This window comes from Carassius carassius, chromosome 16 (genome assembly GCF_963082965.1).
Source record: "Carassius carassius chromosome 16, fCarCar2.1, whole genome shotgun sequence".
Lineage (NCBI taxonomy): Eukaryota > Metazoa > Chordata > Actinopteri > Cypriniformes > Cyprinidae > Carassius > Carassius carassius.
The window spans coordinates 27,059,843-27,083,007 of NC_081770.1; the positions used below are offsets into that span (position 1 = coordinate 27,059,843).

The 23,165-nt window shown below is 38.4% G+C and overlaps 1 protein-coding gene across 1 annotated transcript; it reads right to left on the reverse strand.

Annotated features, from left to right (window-relative positions):
- Positions 1–5,549: 5,549 nt before the first annotated feature.
- LOC132160226 (interferon-induced very large GTPase 1-like) lies at positions 5,550–11,796 on the reverse strand. Its single transcript, XM_059569962.1, has 3 exons — positions 11,793–11,796; positions 11,048–11,690; positions 5,550–10,269 (listed from the first exon to the last, which is right to left on the reverse strand). Exons 1-3 carry the CDS (start codon positions 11,794–11,796, stop codon positions 5,550–5,552), a joined length of 5,367 nt encoding a protein of 1,788 aa, XP_059425945.1.
- Positions 11,797–23,165: the final 11,369 nt, after the last annotated feature.

Below are 23,165 nucleotides of genomic sequence, written 5' to 3' on the forward strand. Positions count from 1 at the left end.
ATCAGTGATTATATTATTTACAAAAAGTGTTTTCGTAGAAAGGGATCTGATTTTCAATAAGCCAAGCGTTATCATTTGTTTTTCCATATTGCTTCTGTTTTTTATTTGTTGAACCTCAATTAAATTGTTAATCTTAACTTGGTTTGGACGTTTTTTGTTTTTTTTCTAGTTCGGGGAACAGACACAGTCTCTATAGTGTGATATCTAGGTGAAAGATTCTCTATGTGCTGAGAATTAACTGACCTCTGTGACGGGAGGCAGCTAGCAGACGATCGGTTTAGCCAGTCTGTCTGCTTCCTGACCTGGGCCCCAGTTAGTCAAGTATAAACACTAAGACTATTTGCCATATTTCTAGAGAGAAGAGTGGCGCCACCCCAGGAGGGATGAAGACCATCTCTTTTAAACAGGTCAGGTCTGCCCCAAAAGCTCGTCCAATTGTCTATGAAACCTATGTTATTCTGTGGGCACCACTTAGACATCCAGCCATTCAGTGATGACAATCTGCTATGCATCTCATCACCACGGTAAGCAGGGAGGGGACCAGAGCATATTACAGTGTCTGACATTGTGCTTGCAAGTTCACACACCTCTTTAATGTTATTTTTAGTGATCTCCAACTGGCGAAGTCGAACATCATTAGCGCTGGCATGAATAACAATCTTACTGTATTTACGTTTAGCATTAGCCAGCACTTTTAAATTTGTCAAGATGTCAGGCGCTCTGGCTCCCAGTAAACATTTGACTATAGTGGCTGGTGTCTCTATATTCACGTTCCGTACAATAGAATCACCAATAACTAGAGTACTTTCATCAGGTTTCTTAGTGGGTGCATCACTGAGTGGGGAGAACCTGTTTAATATTTTGATCGGAACAGAAGAGCGGTGTTTTGACCCACGACTACGCTGCCTCACCGTCACCCAGTTGCCCTGCTGCAGGGGCTCTGTTTCCGGAACCGAACTATGTACAGGAATCCCTGAGCTAGATGCATCCAAAGCCATATCTAGAGCCCTAACATTCTTACTGTTCTCAATTAAAGTTTGGATGCGTGTCTCTAATTCTGAAATCTCCTCTGTCAGCCTAACTATTTCCCTGCATTTATCACATGTGAATCCCTCATCAGCGACAGAGATAGATAAACTGTACATGTGGCAAGAGGTGCAAGAAACAATGACAGGAGAAGCCATTACTCACCTTGCTTGATGAAAATTCTTACTGCGGTTGTTTGATGAACTTGTGAAAAACAGTCGCTTCCGGTCGACTGTTTGTTTATTTTTGTTCAGCTCGAGCTCGCGCTGCTGTGTTTTCTTCCTGCACTTCCTCCAGACTTTATATCAACATCCGGCCCGGTGACGTGCGCGAAGACGCCGTGCGTGCTGGTCGATCACCTGACAGCAATAACATGAAAGTACGATGGAATACCTTATATCTGCAAACGATGCATGTCTATTTGTGGATGGAGACTTCTTTGCCACCTGCAGGCTCACGTCATCCTTTGAGAGCACGGGCGAGCGTGAAGTGCAGTGCTGAGATGGGATAACGGAGCGGTTTGATAGCCGAATTATGGTAGGCCGCCTAATAATTATAATAAAAAACGTTGATTGGAGAATGGGCCTTATATCGTCTTGGCTATTGTCGATACATGATGCTGTCACCGCAACCTAGGATTCATGGCATACCTATAAGCGGAAATGTTTTTTTTTTTTTTTTTTTCGTGTGAACAGACACTGCTGTGGCAGTGGGGAGATACGGGAAAGGCTCCTGCAGGAGCAGACACTGCTGTGGCAGTGAGGAGGTATAGAAAAGGCTCCTGCGGGAGCAGACACTGCTGCGGCAGTGGGGAGGTATAGGAAAGGCTCCTGCAGGAGCAGACACTGCTGCGGCAGTGAGGAGGTATAGGAAAGGCTCCTGCAGGAGCAGACACTGCTGCGGCAGTGGGGAGATACGGGAAAGGCTCCTGCGGGAGCAGACACTGCTGCAGCAGTGGGGAGATACGGGAAAGGCTCCTGCGGGAGCAGACACTGCTGCAGTAGTGAGGAGGTTCATGAAAGGCTCCTGCGGGAGCAGGCACTACTGCAGCAGTGGGGAGGTACAGGAAAGGCTCCTGCGGGAGCAGACACTGCTGCGGCAGTGAGGAGGTATAGGAAAGGCTCCTGCGGGAGCAGACACTGCTGCGGCAGTGGGGAGATACGGGAAAGGCTCCTGCGGGAGCAGACACTGCTGCGGCAGTGATGAGGTACAGGGAAGGCTCCTGCGGGAGCAGTAACTGCTGTGGCAGTGAGGAGGTATAGGAAAGGCTCCTGCGGGAGCAGACACTGCTGCGGCAGTGAGGAGGTACGTGCAAGGCTACTTGCTTCGGCTGCTGTAGATGTTGGCTGTGGGAAGAGTAAAAAAAGGGTTAGTAACATTTGATGGGGCAAGCTAAAAATGAATGGGTAGCCTACTGTGTCACCAGCTCAGCAATTGGTTGCCTGATTTGACAATTCCTCAAGCCTTGTCCACATTATCAGGATCCTGTTGGAAAAGCATCTTTCCTCTCGTTTGGCCTCCGGGCTCTTTAGACGGTCTCCCGAGCGGATACGTTTGGAACGCTGTTTTCACGTTGTAGTATGGACTGTGGAAACAGAGGCTTTTGGAAACGATGAAGCATGTTTAGTCTTGTAAGACGTTGTACCGAAAGACATGATTCCAGCAGTAACGTTAACCACTTACCATTCACCCCCCATTTTTGGCATGGAGACAGAAATTACATACCCAAAATAAAGATGTTTCTGCTCATGATGCTTTCTGACTAGATCCATGATCAACATTTGTCCACGAGCTAACACTTCGACGTTTACCGTTCAGGAATAGGAATCGTTTTCCTGACATAATTACTAAATAACTGTCACTGAAATGATGTTTTATCGAAATATTGGTCAATTGGCTTTCAATTGATGCAGGGTTTATCCAGATCAAGTAAGAGAGTGATGTTTAACGTGCTGTGAAAATGAACGATAATAAACTGGGGCCGTTGGCGATGCTTGCCAGCAAATGGGTTAATGGCAGTTATGTGCTATTCGCTTCCAAGTGGTTTCTAAAGATGTTTACTTGCCAGTTTTTTCGTATTACGGTCCTTAAAGTCCCCGTGAAACGTAAGTTGCAAACGACTTTTCTCCAGTGTTGTGACGTATTTCCGAGAGAAACGGAATAATAAATGAGGAAAGTAGTGGGCGTGGCTTATTTTCCAACTAGCACCTGATTTGATCTAGATAAGTAGGTGTTTCATTCAAAAAATGGAGGCAGATCTAAATGCAAGTTTACAATCGGTTGTTGAGGATTACTCGCCACCTGAATCACCGCAATTTAGTTTTCAGCAGGAAAAGGAGGAAGATGAGAACAGGAACACACGGGGGATCATTTACAAAAATGCACCTCCTTGCCATCTCTCCTTTCACACGCTGTCAATGCTCGCTACACACAGTGGATTGGCTCGCATGGATGAATTGTTCAGTACAAAACGATCAATTTAGACAAACAAAGTAAATATAGTCAATTTTGATTTCATGTGGACTTTAAAAGGCGACAGTTATTTTACTCACACTTGCTATCCTGCGTTGAAACACTATGGCGGATGAGTTTTAGATGAATTTTGAGTGATCACACCGGTGAATGGTGAAATAGGTCCCTAAATGATTTGGTCCTACCAGAAAACTTGCATAGAAATTAACATTTTAAATTAAATTAAGCATTTAGCAGAGACTCTTTTAGAGTTTTTTTTTCAGAGACTTACGAGCCTTTTTTTTCCTTCATGGAACTTATGTCTGTATCATTACCATGAGGTTTAAACGTGCGCGGAAAGGCGAATGTAATGCCTTTGTTTCGTGGTTAAAAGTGGCATCATCATCCGACGGAACGTTTGTATCTGTAGTCCAAATCTATGCGCAGATACCCAAACCGTCAAACCTACGTCTTCAGGGAAGATCCTGCATTTTCAGAGGGGAGGTGCATTTTCAGTTTTTGATTAAAGATTACGAAGCCAAAAAATTTTTGTGTGTGGATTGACTTGCATGGATGAATTGTTCACCACTAAACGATCAATTTAGGCAAACAAAGTGAATATGGTCAATATTGATTTCAGTTGGACTTTAAGGAAAAAGATAAGAATATTATTAAGAAGAATCTTTGGGAATACAAAATACCTTTTTTCTTGAGTTAGAAAATAAGAAGAAAAGGGCAGTTAAGTAGAAATTTCTTCTCAAGAATGTTTCATGAATCCAGCCCCTTATTGCTATGCTTTGCCTGTTCGACTACACAGTTCATATATAGAGTGCCCTCTAGTGGCTGGAGCCAAAAAAAGTTAATATATACTAATAAATAAAACACAAAAGAATTTAATTAACAATCATGTATTATGAAAACATTTAATTAACATACATATATTATGAAAGCATTTAATTAATGTACATGTATTATGATTTTATAGCTACAATAGAATATTTTCTTTTTTTAGAGCTCTTCGCATGCATTGTATGGAGAGAAAATAAAACAGTTCAGAGATCCTTCACAATATTGTGTTCCACATGGAAAACATTAAAATAAGGTTTGGAATGAAATGAGGTTGAGTAAATGAACACAGATTTTTCATTTCTGATTACATATTTATGTAATACACAATGGTTAAATTATGTTTATACTATGAGGCTGATAAATGTTTCAATCTGATTGGTTTATTAATTTTCTAAGGTTGATGAATTCCTACAGCTCAGACAACAAGATTTTTAAAATCCTAACCCATCATGAAATCTGGTTACATCATGCACGTAAGAAGAATCTTAACAGATTGTCTTCTTGTAAAACTAAAACATGCGCACACTACAAAATTTGAAAATCATGGTGAATCACACACGTGCCAGAAGAACCACATCATATGATCTCATGTAGAAGCAGATTGTTATATTCTTTCAATTTAATATTTGTTAACAGCAAACATTAATCTCAAAGACAAAAATGTTTAGTACTACTTAGCAACATAGTCATCAGTGGATTCAATAATTTTCCTCCACAAAAACATGTAGGTTTAGCCAAATCTATGTGAGTAAAGGTTTTTCAAATGATAACTAACTACTCATTGAGTCTTAAATGCATAATGTGGATGGAGCATATACGCTAATGTTGGCATTATTCTTTTATTCAATGTCAGATGCTTGTGGCTAAGCAAATCCAGCGGAGCCTTTATCTTAATTCGTTATTGCCAAATACCCATCTTAATTTTAAATTTTGCTTCATTTAATTTGTTAAAAAAGACTCGTTTTTATTGGTTTTTATTGGCTTTTAAACTTCTAAAAGCCATCTTGGTCAAAAATGAGGTAACAAACGATACTGAGTGAATGCTCTCAACACATAGTATATGTTAATCAAGTACTTGCACTTCAAATATGCTAAATCCCAGCCTAAACCCATTCAGATGTACCAGTACTTACATAGAAACCTATACATACTACCCATGAAAAACAATGCTAATTTTAAAGAAAAACTTAAGACGTATTTAGAAGCATTTGCACCTGAACTCTTCATATATATTTATCCAAACTCTCAATAGCTTGCTCCTTTGAGTACTGACTCCATCCATATGAAATCTCATCCCATCTATTGAATGTTTTCCCAAAGTACTTTTTCAGATCTTTCTGAAATCTAAATACAAACCATTTCCAGTACGGCAGCTCTGAGAAGTCAGGAGTGATGCTCCATTCTGCATAAACATTTCCTGCTTTTCTGTATTCATTGCATGGAAACCACTGACCTTTATAGAACATTTTCTTTGTTCTCACTAAGGTTGTGCAGAAATCTGACCCAAGACACTTTGTTTCATCATAAAAGATACCAGTGAGTCCATTCACTCGATGGAAAGGAACACTGTGATCTCCAGAGTGGTTTTCTATTGTGTTGGTGCAGGTGGCTGCACAAAATGGACACCGAACCCAGCAGCACTGACAGAGATGATCAATCAGAATCTCATCTGGTCTGTCCTTCTCTTCCAGATTTACAGGAAATGTCTCTGTGCTGAATTTAAGCTGTATTTCAGATGATACTGAACCAATTTCCACACTTATCACTTCTTCTAGGAGATTGAAATTATCAACACTGTCATGGCTCACGCCACTGAGGTCCTTTACAGAGAAAATCAGCAAATCTGAGAGTTGCAGTGTGAAATGATTCAGCCACTCCTGAACATCTCCGCTGGACATGTTGACGAGTGTAGTTGCTCTACGAGCTGCTTCCATTATCTTTTTTGTCAGGAGTTCAGTATTCTCCTCCATTTTGGGACGAATACTTTCTTCAAATTTATCAGTGATGTAATGATTGACTTCATCTCTGATGAAACTCTTGAAGTGGTCTCTTGGACTGTGAATGTATTTCATGTATTTGTCAAAATCCTCCTGTTCTGCCAGACTCTTGAGGATGTGTTTCTCTAATTTAGATCTGTTTCCATTTAATGATTCACAGTTTGTTTTAATTTCATTAATGAAATCTCTTGCAATGTTTTTGTAGACACTTTGTTGAATGGGCTCTTTCAGTTTCTGACAGATGATCTCCCCAAAAATTGCAGCTGATGTTGCACCATGGCAGTATTTCTGAAAAATACTATAGTACACTTCACGCTTCTTTTCAAAGTAGAAAACAGGATCATTGGCTTCCCTGAATCTTCTGTGTTGTTCAGTAATTACCTTGTTTTCTCTCTTACAGATGGAAATGAGCAAATCCATGTAAAATTCCTTTATGAGCACATAGTTCCTGGATCCTTGTTCATAATCTACTACTCTGGCTTTGATATAATCTGCAAGTTCTTGAATGTATGTTTTGTTGTAGCCCATCTTTGCAATGTTATATGACATGATAATTTTGTCTGCTTGTTGAGCAATGTCATTGACTAAGGCTCTAACCTGGGTTTCAACCTCAATGTTACCAAATGTCTGTTTAGCTGATCTAAAGGCATTTTTATCATGTCCTGTAATTCCACTGGATTTCTTGAATTGAACATAATCTGAAAAATTTGGCACAGAGAAAATATTCTTGCTGTCTCTCCAGGATTCTACAGGGCCGCTTTTATAGATGTCACTGAGGAGTTGTTTCATGTCTTTTAATACATTCATGTTTTTGATATGAGGAGTTTGAATAGTTTCTGTCTTAATCTTGTTAACACAATCTTTCCAAAAGGAATCAAACTCATTTTCCAGAATTGTTTCATCATTTGCTTTGTCTTTGAGTTTTATTGCAAGTTCTTTGCTCTTTTCCAAGAGAGTATTTTCATGTCGTGTCCTCTGAGCGTCAATATCTTTCTTTATATCTCTCTGCTTAAGAATATCATTTAACTTCTTCCTTGTTTCTCTCACAATGTTTTCCTGAAGCTCTTTGATTTTGATGTAAAATAATGCTTTCCACTGTTTAAGTATATCTCTATCTTTGTCTTGCTTAAAGAAATCTGACATAGATTTTTCTACTTCTCCACTTTTCACTTTTAGTTTTCTTTTAAGATCTCTTTCTGAAACCTCATCAATTGTTTCATTTTCTATGCTGTTGTAAAGTCTGTTCTCTATATCCAGCATAGTTCTGCGGAGACTCCAGGACCACTTGCTGTATTCTGTCTCCAGTTTTCGATATGTTGCAATCTCCAGAGAATTTCTGAAGCTGAACACAAATCGCTCATTCAGTAAAGCCTCCCAGAGATCTTTAATATGATCTTTTAGGCATGTTAGCTCTAAGCCACTTGACTTTGAAGCATGGCTAAAAAAAGTTGTCTTTAGCTCTTGGATGTTTTCACAATATGGTGGGTTTGGTGGTGCCATTGGTGGACTTCCCTCCCAGAGCTGTGCAATATATTTCACATCTTTCTGTACATCAAAAGTAATGATGTCATTGAAACATTCAGCATCAAAGACTTCATCTTTAGCAGCAAGTTTTGTCATTTCATCCAGTGTCTCCTGCAGTCGTCTCCTTCCGTCCATGTTTTTCTCTCCAGCTGTGACTTCTGAAACGTTCTGATGAACAAACATGCAGCTGGGATTCAGTCTGACCTTCTTCATCCTCATGAAGGCCTGAACAACGATCTGAAGAATGTCCTGCAGCTCTGATGGGCTTTCTCCAAGAATGTTGATTAATGTTAGATTACCAAGACCAACAACAAATGTGGCCAATTCATTGTCCTGATTTCTTGTTGACCTTCCAGACAGTTCTGGAGCTCGAAGTCCCTCAGTATCAACAACCAGAATGAAGTCAAACTTCAGCTGTTCTTTCATCTCCTCTGAAACTCTGACCAGCTGCATGAAAGCTCCTCTGGTGCATCTGCCAGCACTGACAGCAAACTGGAGTCCAAACATAGCGTTCAGCATAGTGGATTTCCCAGAGCTCTGGATCCCTAAAACTGACAGCACAAACACTCTCTGGTCTCCCAGTTTCTGGAAGAGTTCATGTAGAACAGCAGTAACCCAATCTACAGGAACATGAGCAGCATCTCCATCCATCACCTCCAGTGGAAATCCAGAGATCATCATCTCTGCTGCAAGACTCGGGAGAGAAGAAAAATCACACGGCAGGCCTTCCTTGTTCTTATTCACTGATTTACATGATTCATAGATCTGACCGATCTCCCTCAGGATGTGCTCCAAGCCAAAAGTTGCAGCTTGAAGTGCTTTTGAAATATTTTCAAGTTCTGCATGTTCATTGGTCATCTGTTGTTCAGCTCTGACTTTTGACCATTTTTCATTGTACTTGTAATGTAGAGCAGAAAGGTCAGCTGAAGTGTATTCATCCAGGAGGATTGTGAGCCATTTAAGAAAAAATATCTTCTCATTTGGAGATTGTGAATTAATTTCTGTAATAAACAACTTCATGAAGTCACCAATGTCCAACACATGCTGCTGTTCACGAATTTTCTTCATGTTTTGTTTCTGTTTTATTTCCATGTCTGTTTCATTTCCCTGAGATCTATGTAGTTCTTTGTTCTTTTCACACCACTGATGCCACAGTTTCCCCTGGCAGGGCAGAAGTGATTCTTTGATTTCTGTCAGATCTTTTTTTTTCAGTAAACCCATCAACTGCTGGGCTGTTTCTTTTCCTCTTCTGCAGTCATTGTCATGTTCCTCATCTACTCTCATATTTTGATATGTTGATATATCTTCAAGTCTAAAAACAGAAGATGATTCTGATGATACAAACAAGAGACATTCATTTATAGCTTGTTCAAGTTCTTCAGATATATCTGACTGATTTCTGTCTTTTAATCCAATTTTGTATTTCCCGCTCCTCATATTAGTTACACTATATTTATCTTCAGTAAAAAGACAAATTAGTGGTTTTCTGTCCTTGTACAGGTTTTGCATCTGTGCTGCACTCTTATCATCCGGGTCAAGTCGTGGTAGAATAACAACATTGATTGAGGCCATTTCAGTGAGGATCTGCAGCTGTTTCTCGTTGTCTCCTGCATCACCATGAAGGTTACATAAAGCAATACATTGAGTGAATTTATCTGTGTCTTTCCCAGAGGGGCAGTACCAGGCAATCTCCACCACTCCATCCATCAGTAGTCTGGTTTTGCTGCTGCCAGAGCAGTTCCTGTGGAAGAACGTGTTGTGTTTCTCATTGATCAAACTGTTCATCAGCTGAGATTTGGATGAGGACACTGAGCCAAACCTAAAGAAAGACACCATTGGTGTTTCTGCTTTCCAGATAGGCTGGATTTTACTGATTTCATTGTTGATCTCTTTCATCTTCCAACTCTTGTTAATTTGTCTGAATGTCCAGAGAGGAAACTCAATCTCTTGTGTAAATGGATCAGGAACAAGCAGAGGCAGAGCGTATTGACACTGAGACAGTTTAGTCACCATCAGCTGCTTCAGGAAACTATCAGCACAATGAAACACAGCCATCTGAACATCCATTGGGTGAATAGCAACTTTTCTGCTTATCCCTTCAGTAAACAAAGACATTTCTTTGAAAATATCAGCATCATCTTCATCTTTAAATAAGTCTCTGTCTTTCTGTTGTCTTTCATGCAGTTTATTGTTTTCTTTAGTTTTAATGTATCTTGCTCTGTAGTTCATCATCAGTAGTTTTTGTAGGAAAGTCTGAATCAGGTTCTCTTCAGCACAAGACTCATGAGACTCTAATGAATGTGCAGTTAATTGTAGAACATCTGCAACTCTTAACTTACAGTGACATCTGTTATCAAGTTGGAGTCTTTGAAATAGATGGTCAACTTTTTCACTGATTCCCCTTTCTTTGCTTTGATCCAGTCTTGCACCATATTCTGAAAGTTGTTTTACTTTTGCCTGAGAAACAAATCAGCAAAATTAAATAAAGTATGCAGTGGATTCGAAAGTAATATAAGATATTCTCCAAGTTATTTCTATCATCCTTCTCCTATTGTATTTTTGCACTTCACTTAACACTTACCTCTAGTCTCTTTCTTGCCTTTATCGTTGGTGCATTTTCCATGCTGTCTTTCATTATTTTAGTTAGATCTTGTAATAGAAAAGGTTAGAGAATATCAAAATTGAGTTAAATTTGTGATACATTTTAAGAAAATCCTTGAATAAACTAAAATATAATATTTATTTTAAACTTTAGCAGGTGTGGTAGTCTGTTGTTGACAGTTTGTTCAATCATCTTAAATTTCTTTACCATTTACTAACTCTCAGGTTGTTCTAAATTTGTATAACTTTCTTCCTTCTTTTTATTTATTTTTTTATTGTTGTTGTTCTAGACCCCACTGACTTAAATGTATTTATTTGTGTTTCACAGAGGAAAGAACCATTTGGAAAGACATGAAGGTCACTAAACATCGACAGTGGTTTGTTGAAACTGAATGCAATTTGTTTCTGATGTATTGGTTGTTGTTTGTATGTAATTTAACAAAACCCATGTACTGTATACAAACATATTTGTGTCTATAATTGTATAATCCGAGGGTTATGAATGGAAATGGTAGAATAGGGTCATAGGCAAATAAATTTGTTGGAGAAATAATAAGTTAAATCTATATTTGTACTGTTGTAAACATTTCCTCTTTCACAACAATAAAACCAAATCTGTGTTCTTACCACTTTGATGTGTCCTGTTTTGCAGGTCTTCTCTCTCTCTTAATGCAGTGTTGTACATCTCACTGGTGTAGCACTGCTGTTTATTATCAGTAAACAGATGCTCAATCCTGTTCATCAGGTCTCTCATCTCTGACTGGTTGTTCATGTTTTTGTTGCAGGTGTGCAATCTTCCGCCACATTTCTCAGTCAGCCACTCCAGAGTAGAGTTTTTCTTCAGATCATCTATTATAGAGTCAGACTCTTCCTCGCTCTCATAGGTGAAGAGAATCATCACAAACTGAAGAACTTCATCACCAAACACTCTCTGAAGCCACTCAAGACCCATCTTATCAGAATCTGTTAACTGGCCCAGTCGCACAACAAAGATGAAGGCAATGATTTCATTTTCATTCACTAGTTGACCAGTGAGAGCATCTAGATTAAGTGCAGTCTCTTGTAAGCCAATCAGGTTGATCACTGAGACACGATGTCCTGATATCTTCATCTGCGAAGAAACAGTCCTGGAAACGGTAGCTACATTTTCTATATTTGGTAGTATTTCTCCAAGCAAAATATTGTCACACTGAAACTGGACTGCGGCAGAGTTTCCAAATAACACAATGGTCAAAGGGTGATCTAGAATAAACACAAAAGAACCATTCTCAGATTCATCAATACACTGCAACAAAAGTAGTCACATTCAGCAATGGGATAAATCAGATCTTTTTGTTTTCTTACTCATACTGTGATAGAATAGTGTCAGACAGGTCAGGTGCTCAACTCATCAGTTTTGGAGTTGCTCCTGTCTCCAACAGCCTGTTCATTATCTTGAAAAAGAAACTGTAAATAAAATATACTTATTATAGGCATACGGTTAAATCTACTTATCTAGACAGCTCAATTTACATTTAGCTTTACATTTAGTGATGTATGATTATCAAGTCATAATTCAATAGAGTTGAACTTTTCATGCTTATTGTCATACTGTGCTGCCTACAAACTCACAGAGACAAAGATAAATGTATATGAAAGCCTTTTAATCCAACACACGGGTAATCCAAATTCAGGGTAGCTTGAGCACAACACGGGTAACATTGATGATACTGGACAAAGACAATATATATAGAACTGTATTAATGTCACATTTTGTCTTGGTTCTCTCTGGACTCCATTCCCCATAAAACACTGCCTATGAACTCATTATTGCACCACATCGGTTTCCTATCAGTGACACTATAAAGGTTGTACTCATCCACACACACATAGCTGATTATTGTTTAGCCTGTGCCCTGTCCCCAGTCTCTATGTTTTCTTGCCTTGCCTTCTTGTTTGTTGACCTTTGACTGTTTGTCGGATTACTCTTTGTCTCACCCTGGATTGTAATTTTTTTTTGCTGGTGTTTGACCATGCCTGTTTTGACCACTCTAATAAAAGCTCCAATTGGATCTGCCCGTCGCACGTCTCGTCAGCCTAGTTACAGAGTAATCAGCCACACCAGGATCCAGCAGCGTTTCAAGCGGACATTCGTCGACCTGCCCTCCCCTCAGGACTACACTCCTCCGGCTTCGCCTCGTCCCTCCATCTCTCCAGCTCCTTTGGGCTCCCCTCTCCCTCTGGCTCTGCCTTGGTCCTCAGTCGCTCCGACTCCACTGCGGTCTTCCGAAACCCCACCTTCGCCCTCAGTTGCCAGAGTCGTCGACTCCACCATGGTCCTCCGATCCCTCAGTGTCACCCTGGCTCTTCGGCTCTCCGTCATCACCTTGGTGCCCCTGTCCACTGGCTCCGTTTCTGTCAGTCGGACCCCTGAAGCCTCCTGTTTCACTCTCCTCATGGTTCCTCCCTCCATCAACTCCACTGTGGACTGAGTTCTTCTAGCAATTATGTTTGGAGCATTTGGAATCTGCTCTTAGTGGGGTTGCTCTGTCACGATAAAGGGTTTTGTCTTGGTTCTCTCTGGACTCCATTTCCCATAAAACCCTGCCTAGGAACTCATTATTGCACAACACCTGCTTCCTATCAGTGACACTATAAAGGTTGCACTCATCCACACACACATTGCTGATTATTGTTTAGGCTGTACCCTCTTCCCAGTCTCCATGTTTTCTTGCCTTGCTTTGCCTTGCCTTCTTGTTTGTTGAACTTGGATAGTTTATCGGATTACTCTTTTGTCTCGCTCTGGATTGTACCTTTTTGCTGGTGTTTGACCCTGCCCGTTTTGACCACTCTTCTTGAATAAAAAAAAATTGGATTCGCCCATCTCACGTCTCGTCAGCTAGTTACAATAAATATACACGTGATAATTAGATTAATATTGGGGCATAAATTACTTGATTCATATGAAATATACATACTTGTATATCCCTTGCAAAATCATCAGATGATCTGTTGTCGTTGGAAAGACTGTAAAGCCACGCAATGCGTGATATCAAAACAAATGGTTGTAAATTAACAAATTTAATTTGTGATCTAGTCAGAAGAAGATGCTGTGCTGCTTCAATGAATTACAGGTGCGTGACTCGTCAATGCAAAATGCAATGTAAATTCTTGTCACACTACACCGCTACTTGTTGGAAAAAGTAGCTACTGGAAAAGCTATACTTTTTTAAAAGTAGCTGAGCTACCGTCACGCAACTGAATTGTTTTTTGTTATGTTAGAAGTGTAGATACTTGTAGCTAGCTACTCCCCAACACTAAACTAGACACACCTGAAGATAATCAAATTAATTACCATGACAACCAACTCAACAACGTGAAACGGTGCAAACAAAACAAAATCCAAACTTAGGCATACTGTTACAGTACACCCCCTCCTGGAAGGTGGGGCATAACTAGACACACCTAAACATTATTAAATGAATAACCACGACAACCAACTCAACAGGGAAAAGTGCAAATGGAAAACAAAGTCCTAACTTTTTAACACCTGTAGGCTATAAATCCAGTCTAACAACATTCACGTTTTTTATAGTCTCTGCTAAATCACGACTTCTTTTTCAAGAACACATAACTAAACTAGTTTTTTTTCTTAATACAACCAATTGGTACTGTGCTGATATTTATTTAATCACAAATTAGTTCTTATCATGTTTTAAAACTTAGCTTAAACCTAAAGTCAACTTTTAGAACATTTTCCACCAGAATTAGACATTACTAGGCCATTACTTTGCCCAGTGACTTCTTGTCGAAATGAAAGCTTATTTTCTGATATTCTGTCCCTTCTGTGGGAACTGATTTGACAATATTATTTTATTGTATCCAAAACTACTTTTGCTTGTTTGTGTTCTTTATTTCGATATCCTACAACTACACAGCCCCACGGGCTTCTTTTGATATTAATACCTATAATTTGTCATACTCTCTGTATGATACCTGTCATTGTGTACTGAACCAGTTTTTCCGCTTTTTTTTTTTATATATATATGAATAAGGTATCTAAATAAGAAAAACAAGACCATAAATAAGCCTATAGACTTTTCTCTGAATATATGAGACTTTAGTTAATTTGCTGCTATGTGAAATAAGATATGTAATAATGTAATGTAATAAATAATTAAATGATAACATAGCAACATATAATATATAACGACAATTCTTAAGTATAATCTCCTGTTCATTGTGCAAATCAATGTGTAAAAAGAAAAAAAAAAAAACCACGAAATTATATGTCTTTGTTTTACCGTCTACTCCGTAGTGACGTTACACCTGATATCGAGAAAGTCGGGTACTTCCAGACCATAGACTTTATAAAAACAGTTCCAGATGGAGCTCCGCATCGAGGTTTTGTTTTACTGGTGTGACGTCACTGGTGACGTCCAGCTCCAAATGGGCGGGTCAGCTCCAAATAGGTGGGACTTAAGCTCCAAGTGGGCTGTACAAACCTCCAGAGCCTTTTGATTGGTTTATTTAATGTCATGGGGTTAATGCACGCTGCGAACCCCCCCCCCCCCCTCCCACCAAAAAAAAAAAAAAGACGACGTCAACTTCCCAAGGCTTTTCAGCGTCAAGAAAGAGGAGTTTGAAGGGGTAAGTTTAGACTTGTACAACGTATTACAACTTATTACTGCACAATGAAGTGCAGTATCTTGGCGGTTGATGTTTTAGTCTTGACGTAGTTAAATCATGATTACAAGCTCATTGCATTCTAGTTTGAAAATGGGAGGACATTCATGTGCAATTTTTTACCTTCAAAACTCATGTTTACGATTATTCCGAGAGCACGTTAAGACAGCATTAGCAGCACAGATAAATTACATCTTTATTGTGTCTGTTACCCTTTTGTGCTAAATATTTCTGCAATACATATATAGGATTTACGCTGCAGATTACGGACACTGAAGACCATAAGCAGGTATTGTGACTAACGTTATGTAAAATATGTAGGCCTATGTATTATAACTGCACTGATATTTAAGCGATCAATAACTATTAATAGATTTAGTACAGTGTTCCATAAGAATGAGTCTTAGTTAAAACTCCTAACTGATAATGCTTGACTTTAACAAAGCTGGTCATTGTTTCATATTTTTAAAATGTTATCTATTTTTACGTGTAACGTAAATCCAAATAATGTAATGCAATTGAAACATTTTTCAATTTAATAATCATAACAGTGGATATATGAGGATAACTGCAGTGTCCACTACCATGCATTACATATCAACAGTATAAGGTGTAGAATTAATTTTGTCAGTGTAGGAAACACAAACAAACAAAAACATTATGTGTAAACTTTGTGTTACAGAGATTTCAAGTCTGGGTGGCCAATAGTTACATTTCAGTGACCTGGTTACCGCCTCTCTCTGCAAACACAAAGGATCACTTTCCTGTAAACTTTTTTTTGTTCTTTCTATGAATCAAGATGTGTAATTTATTTTTTTCTGAAGATTTTTGACTAATGTGTTTGTGTGTGGGTCTTTGTGTGGAAAAATTATGTTCATACTTTAAAGGTGGACATTTGCAACAGCGCTTGTCCCTAAAATTGCTCCAGGGGTATGGTCAGAGACTGTCCTAAATGACAAATGTTGGAATGTCCCTAACGACTCACATAAATGTGCATTGTGCTTTAGTTATTTTAGGATGACATTGGACTGAATGTTTAGTGACTAATGACACTTCATTGCAGTAAAATATAATCCATAGCCTTGGAGTGAAAGCAGCAGCAAAGTGTTCCAGTGCTGATAAAAATCAAGCAGGTTTATGGAAGCATATGGGTAGCATTATTCAATTTGGAATGTAATGTGCAAAATGACAATGCAATATGTAAAATGACAATGCATTTCTGTATTTACATTTTCCAATACATTTATGCAACGTTTGGTGCAAAATGAAAATGAAAATTAAATTACATAATTTTCATTTGCCATTTCATACCCCAGTTTTAATATGTAAAATGAATACTAACTTTAACACTTTATAAGTTGCAAAATTAAAATGAAAATGTATTACAGAAATGATTAGATATGTCTAACATGTTCAAGCAAAAACTGTGGCAAAATGATCATTTAAATGCTATTTTTCTTAAATGCATTAACACTCACAGTCAAGGCACTTACGATTGCATTGTCATTCAGTGTCCCGCAATGAATGTAGCAAAATTCAATGTGCACATTGAAAATGCATTCCGAGCCGATCACATGTCCGCCCCCTCCCGAATCACTCCGTGAACAAGGATGGGGCTTGCAGAAGGTCAAGAGACTCAAATCTCAAGAAGAGGATTCAAGTGAGAGAACATGGACAAGACAGTGGCCCGTGTACGCTTCGATCATTTCGGTTTATGGCTTCAATATTTCATTCGCACTTGTGGGCGGAGCTGAAACGCTGCTTTCATTTGATTGGTCGAATCGCTCCAGCTTAAGCTCGGTCTTTTCATTCTTTCAGGCAGAATAAGAGTCAGTGCGAGTGAAGCACTGTAATGTCTGAAACTACACTCACTGTTAATTAGTATAATATTTGAATCAGATGTAGCTGGGCACATAATTCGTGCTGCTGCGACTTGCAAGAGACCCTGTTAAATTATTTCTAGGTTGTATACTGTATTGTATAAATATTGTCCCACTGATAAAAAATAGTCCAAATAGTTCTGTCTCCTTGGATAACAGTGAAGTTGAAATAAATATAGTTAAATTTATGAAATAAAATAAAATAGGATTTCTTGAGAAGGTAAGTCTGGCCAGTTAAATTAAATTATTTCTAGGTTATATTATTGTATTAATATTGTCCCACATAAAAACAGTGCAAATAGTTCTGTCTCCTTGGATAACAGTGAAGTGGAAATAAATATAGTTAAATTTATGAAATAAGATAAAATAGGATTTCTTGGGAAGGTAAGTCTGGCCAGTTATACAGCAACACGAGTCAGACGAGTCTGAAGATCTGAGCTGAATTTGGTGAAACATTAAAGTTCTAGTCTGTGTCAGTTACTCTCATAATAAATAATAATAATAATGTTACCCGTATTTTTCGGTATAAGTTGCATCAGTCCAAAAATACGTCATAACGAGGAAAAAAACATTTATAAGTCACATTGGACTATTACATCGAATTTATTCAGAACCAAGAAAAAACACTACCGTCTACAGCCGCGAGAGGGCGCTCTGGGGTAGGCTACAGGAGCACTGAGCAGCATAGAGCTGATTTTACTGTTTTTATTTAGAAATGTAACTATATTAATTTTTACAATTATTTATTAATGTCACACACACACATACCTAGTGCCTAATGACAAAATATGAGAGTGGCAAATGTTACAGACATGGAACTGTTCAGTCTATTATTGATTTTTATTTCCACTTTTATCCAAAGAGAGAGAACTAGTTTCAGACATTACAGTGCTTCACTTGCAATGACTCTTATTCTGCCTGAAAGAATCGAAAGACCGAGCTGAAGGTGGACCGATTCGACCAATCAGATGAAAGCAGCGTTTCAGCTCCGTCCAACGTTGCACGAATGTATTGGAAAATGTAAATACAGAAATGCATTGTCATTTTACATATTGCATTGTCATTTTGAATATTACATCCCAAATTGAATAATGCTACCCATATGCTTCCATAGGTTAAAACCTCAGGTTACTTAAATATCTGTTCTACAGGATAGTTTGGCGTAAACCCCGCCCATTTGTAAAGTCCCGCCCACTAGCGGCAAAAGCTCCTCCCACTTGGAGGTCTCCGGGCTGCAGCGATACCTACTTGCGTTTGATCGCAGTGCTTCGAGAAAGGTTTCACTTTAAGCATTAAAACAGTGGAAGATATATATTTCTTTAAACTTCCACTGCCTTTTGTCCAGTCCAAAGGAGGCTAATCACTTTCACCCTCTTTTATCCAGTTTTAAAAAAACTCGATTATAGAAAAAGCACTACCCTTTTTACAAAATTATGAAATGTTATGAAATTAATATTTATTTATTTTTTCGGAATTTTGCGCTGTCACACACCTGACCATTTTTTCCCTTACACCTTATTTGGATCGACCAGCAGGTGTCCTTAGCGTGCAGTCAAAGTCTCGAGAAATTAACCACTTGTTCAACACATCTGGCTGGAAAGCTTCAATGCTTCATTCAGCTCGCCAATATTGATAGCTTTCAGTCACTTGACCGGCTCGAATACCTGAAGGTTAAAGCATCCACAGTGCAGGACAAGCCTTTCAGATCACCTCTCAAAAGAACATTTTAAATAAATGCAAACTTTGGTCATTTGCAATCCATATTAAGCATTGCAAATAATTTTATCAATTTCTTTATTTTTGAGTCTGAATAATACTTTTTTTTTTTTTTTTTACAAAATAATTAGATTTACTCTTAAACACAGAATGTTTGATTGAATAATAAAGACATAAAAATAATTTGACTAGAGCTGGAGGGCCTGATTTGAATGCCCCTGGTTTAGATAAAATTTTCTTTGCTGTCAAATGTCTTGCATATTTGCCCGTTTGACCATAACTGAATTACCTCAAATTATTACACTTGAAGCTAAAATTATACACAAATTTATTTATTTATTTTATATAATGTTATTATTTTATCATTTTTGTCAGTGTGTTTTCTGTCAGTGACCTTGACGAATAACATGACTTGGGTGCAGTAATCTTTAGCTTTCAGATTTTGCTGACAAAAGGAGTCTGTTCCTCTTCTTTTCACTAACAAGGTCAGAAGCTGCTGTTATCGTTTATTTTATTTTATTTTATTTTTTATATATAGTTTTGCTATAGTTTTCAAGGTTTAATAATTACAAAGTCATACTTTACAGATTCTCATATGCACTGAGACATGTATCAGGAAACTAAACCAATTTATTTATAGGGGTACTTGACCAAAAGTGTGTCTTCTGTAGAATAGAAATGTATTTTGGGCTGATTTGGATTTTATTGACTTGCATTGTATGGACAAAAACAATTGAAACATACTTTAGAATATTGTCTTCTTCTTCTTCTTCTTTTTCCAGACAGAGATTCTTGGAAATTTTTGGAATGGCATGGAGTTTATAAATTATGACACGTGAAAGAACTAAAATTAAAAAAAAAAAGTTAGAACTTTATTTGAAGGGGTGTGCATAAGACTGATATGACTCCTTCATAATCATGACATAACACGTCATGAATATGAAGGCAGTTTAATATTGAGCTAAACCAGTCTCAAAAAAGATAAATGCACACACTACATTCACATATGCACACACAAGATTCATACATGCACACACATGATTCATAAATACACACACAGGATAAACAAATGCGCACAAAATTCACAAATGCACACACAAAATGTAAAAAGCACAGAAGATTCACAAATGCATACAAAATTCACAAATGCACACAAAATTCATAAATACACAATTCAGAAATGCAAACAATATTTACAAATGCACTCAAGATTCAGAAATGCACAGGACAAGATTCAGAAATGTATTTCTGATGCACACACAAATATACCTTGATTTACAAATTGCTTGCGGTCTGTGAACTTCACTGCATTTGTGTGTGAATTTTGAGACTCCTCTGACTTGGCTCGAAACACAAATGCATTTTTTTAAAACGGGGAATGATCAGCAACCAATCAGATATCTCCCTTGTTTTAGCCAATCACAAGAACACACCCCATGCGGGGGATTGTTTACTTCTAAGCCAATAACATGAACGCGTTCACACAGCGCGATGTGCCTGTGTAGCGAGCGCGAGCTAGCGCAGTGGAGTTCTGTCTTTCAGTTGGTTGAGACCTCAACATGGCTTTTGGCAACGACAGGGGAGCGGTATAACTTAATGTGTTTAGCTAGTTATCTCCTTGTTATGAGATGTTGTGTAATTGTTAATGTTAGCCGGTTTAATTGTGCAACTATCAACATAAGCTAGCGAGCTAGGCTAGGGTCAGGCTAGTATCTTTCCATAAAGTTGACATTCTTGTGAATTAAGTGACTGTTTGACAGGGTCTTTCACCCCAATCCGAGGTAGCAGCTCGGGCTTTTGTGCAGTTATTGGCCCCAATTTTGTGTTGTAACGTTAACTTATGTGAAACAGGTGTTTCTAATTGTGACTCCCCTCGCGTGCACGCGCATGGCGTCATACAATGGCGCCAGTTGCGAAAACAGACAGTCGTAAGTAATACATTGCAATTTGTGTATTGGTGTTTGATGGTGTTGAGGATGAGATGTGTCTCAAGAATGAGTTTATTTATGAATTTGGCAGTTGACAAATGTCAAATAATGTATTTCATGTAAATTATATTGTTATGCTGTATGAAGCACACGTGCATATAACCATGTACATAATATCTGTGAATTTTATTTTACTGTACTGTAATTGGTTCTGTGTTCTGCTGTTGTTGTATCTGTGTACTTGAAAGCTCTTTCTGTTACAAGAAATTATTTAATTATCTTTACAAACATATTTGGCAATAAAGATCTTTCTGCTACCTCTGACTATAGACTGTAGTGTCCTGATGACCCTTATAAAATATTTAACTATTTAGAATTGTTTTCAGACAAAAGCGGTTTTATTTGCTACTAACACTGACACTGTCCATTACAGAACCATTTACACAACCCCAATTCATGTTATGTTACTCTTCTGTTGGCAGTTATCCTAATAAATGTACTTTTAGTACCACCTTTTCATCATATTTTTATTATGATTTCACAGTTCTGTTGTGAATAACATGAGATGGGAAAATCATTAAGTGTTTTTATTTACAGTTTACAGTTTTACAATCAAATAAATTACAATAAGCAAACGTAATATTTTCAAATAAAACTATAAAAGAAATAAAACTTAATACTTACATTACATTTTTAAAAAAATGATCGCAATAAATCAACATGAGAGTGTGCAAATCAAGGTTCACAAATGGGGCAGATTAACTTCGGTCTTTCCTTGAGTGTTGGACAATGTTGCAGTAAAAAACCAACGTGGGCACACATCACAGCCAATCTAACCATCTTGACAAACAAATATTGAATTTAAGCATCAAGTTTACTGAGTCAGGGGCCAAATAAACTCATTCTGGAGAAACATCTCATCCTGTAGAATATCTGCAAAAAAGTGTTTAGATTCAATAAGCATATAATAAAGTGAAGTATGAATTCGCTGAATTCATATGACATTCTATTGATATGCTCGATGTATAAGCACAAGGTCTTCACAGATTTTCAATGTTATCAACAGAAGGGCAGAGTAATTAAGGCAGATTTAACAAAACTCCTGAAAACAAACACATTTTGTTTAATGAAAAGGAATATCGCAATAGAGAAAACGAGCAGTTTTTTTATTGTTTTACTGCAGTAAAACACAAACGACAAAAGCACAGCTAGACAGTCCAAGCTGTAAATCAGATTCGTTTAGTTAAATACACGATCAAACACCGATAAACAAATTGCAATGTATTACTTACAACTAGGGCTGCACGATATTGGGAAAAAATGACATTGCGATATTTAATTTTTCTGCGATATATATTGCGATATTTTTTCTTACAAACAAAAATGGGGTGAGCACACGTACATTCTCATTTTAAATGATTTAAACATCGACACCATCGTGTCAATTGATTAATATGCGCCAGGGAGAGAGAGCAAGACAGCGCTCGTGTTGTTTGAAAACGGCTCGGTCTCTCTCGGTCTCTCTCTCTCTCTCTCTCTCTCTCTCAATTCAATTCATATTGCTTTATTGGCATGACATACAAAGGTACATATTCCTAAAGCATTGTACATAGCAGAATAGAAACAAACAAAACAAAAATACATATATATTCATAAGAAAAAAAAATTACATGCAAAATAAATCCATATACATTTCTATAAACATTGATGGTACTTCTAATGTGCTCTCTGTCTGTTTCTCTCGCGCGCGCTCTCTCTCTCCCTGTCACTCGCGCGCGCTCTCTCTCCCTGTCTGTCTCTCTTGCGCTCGCTCTCTCTGTCTCTCTCGCGCGCTCTCTCTCCCTGTCTGTCTCTCTTGCGCGCGCTCTCTCTGTCTCTCTCGCGCGCTCTCTCTCCCTGTCTGTTTCTCTCGCGCGCGCTCTGTCTCTCTCTCTCTCTGTCTCTCTCTCTCTCTCTCTCTCTCTCTCTCTCTGTCTCTCTCGCACGCGCGCTCTCTCTCTCTCCGTCTCTCTCGCTCTCGCTCTCTCTGTCTCTCTCGCGCCGCCGCGCGCTCTCTCTGTCTCTGCCCTGTTAAACTTGCATGTGGTTTTCAGTCCTGTCAATTATAAACTTTCACTCTATGATGGTTAAGCTGTGCAATTAATCCGCGAATCACATTCGTCAAGGGCAGGGGAGTAGCTGGCCCGTACAGTTAATGAATAACAGATCAACTACGACAGCCTACATCGCACATCCTGCGATGTGACTATCGTGGATTTGTACATCGCGATATCGATGCTTAAACGACACATCGTGCAGCCCTACTTACAACTGTCGGTTTTCGCAACTGGCGCCTTCATATGACGCCATGCGCGTTACGGCTGCTTCGATCACGATCGGCTGATCGTTAATGTGCATCTCGTCAGTAAAGCCGGTTCTGTAATCAGCGGTAAATTCCATCAGGTGTGATTTCACATAGAGCAGCCGTTACTACACGGAGCCGTTGTTAAACAGTAAACAATCCCCCGCGTGGGGTGTGTTCTTGTGAT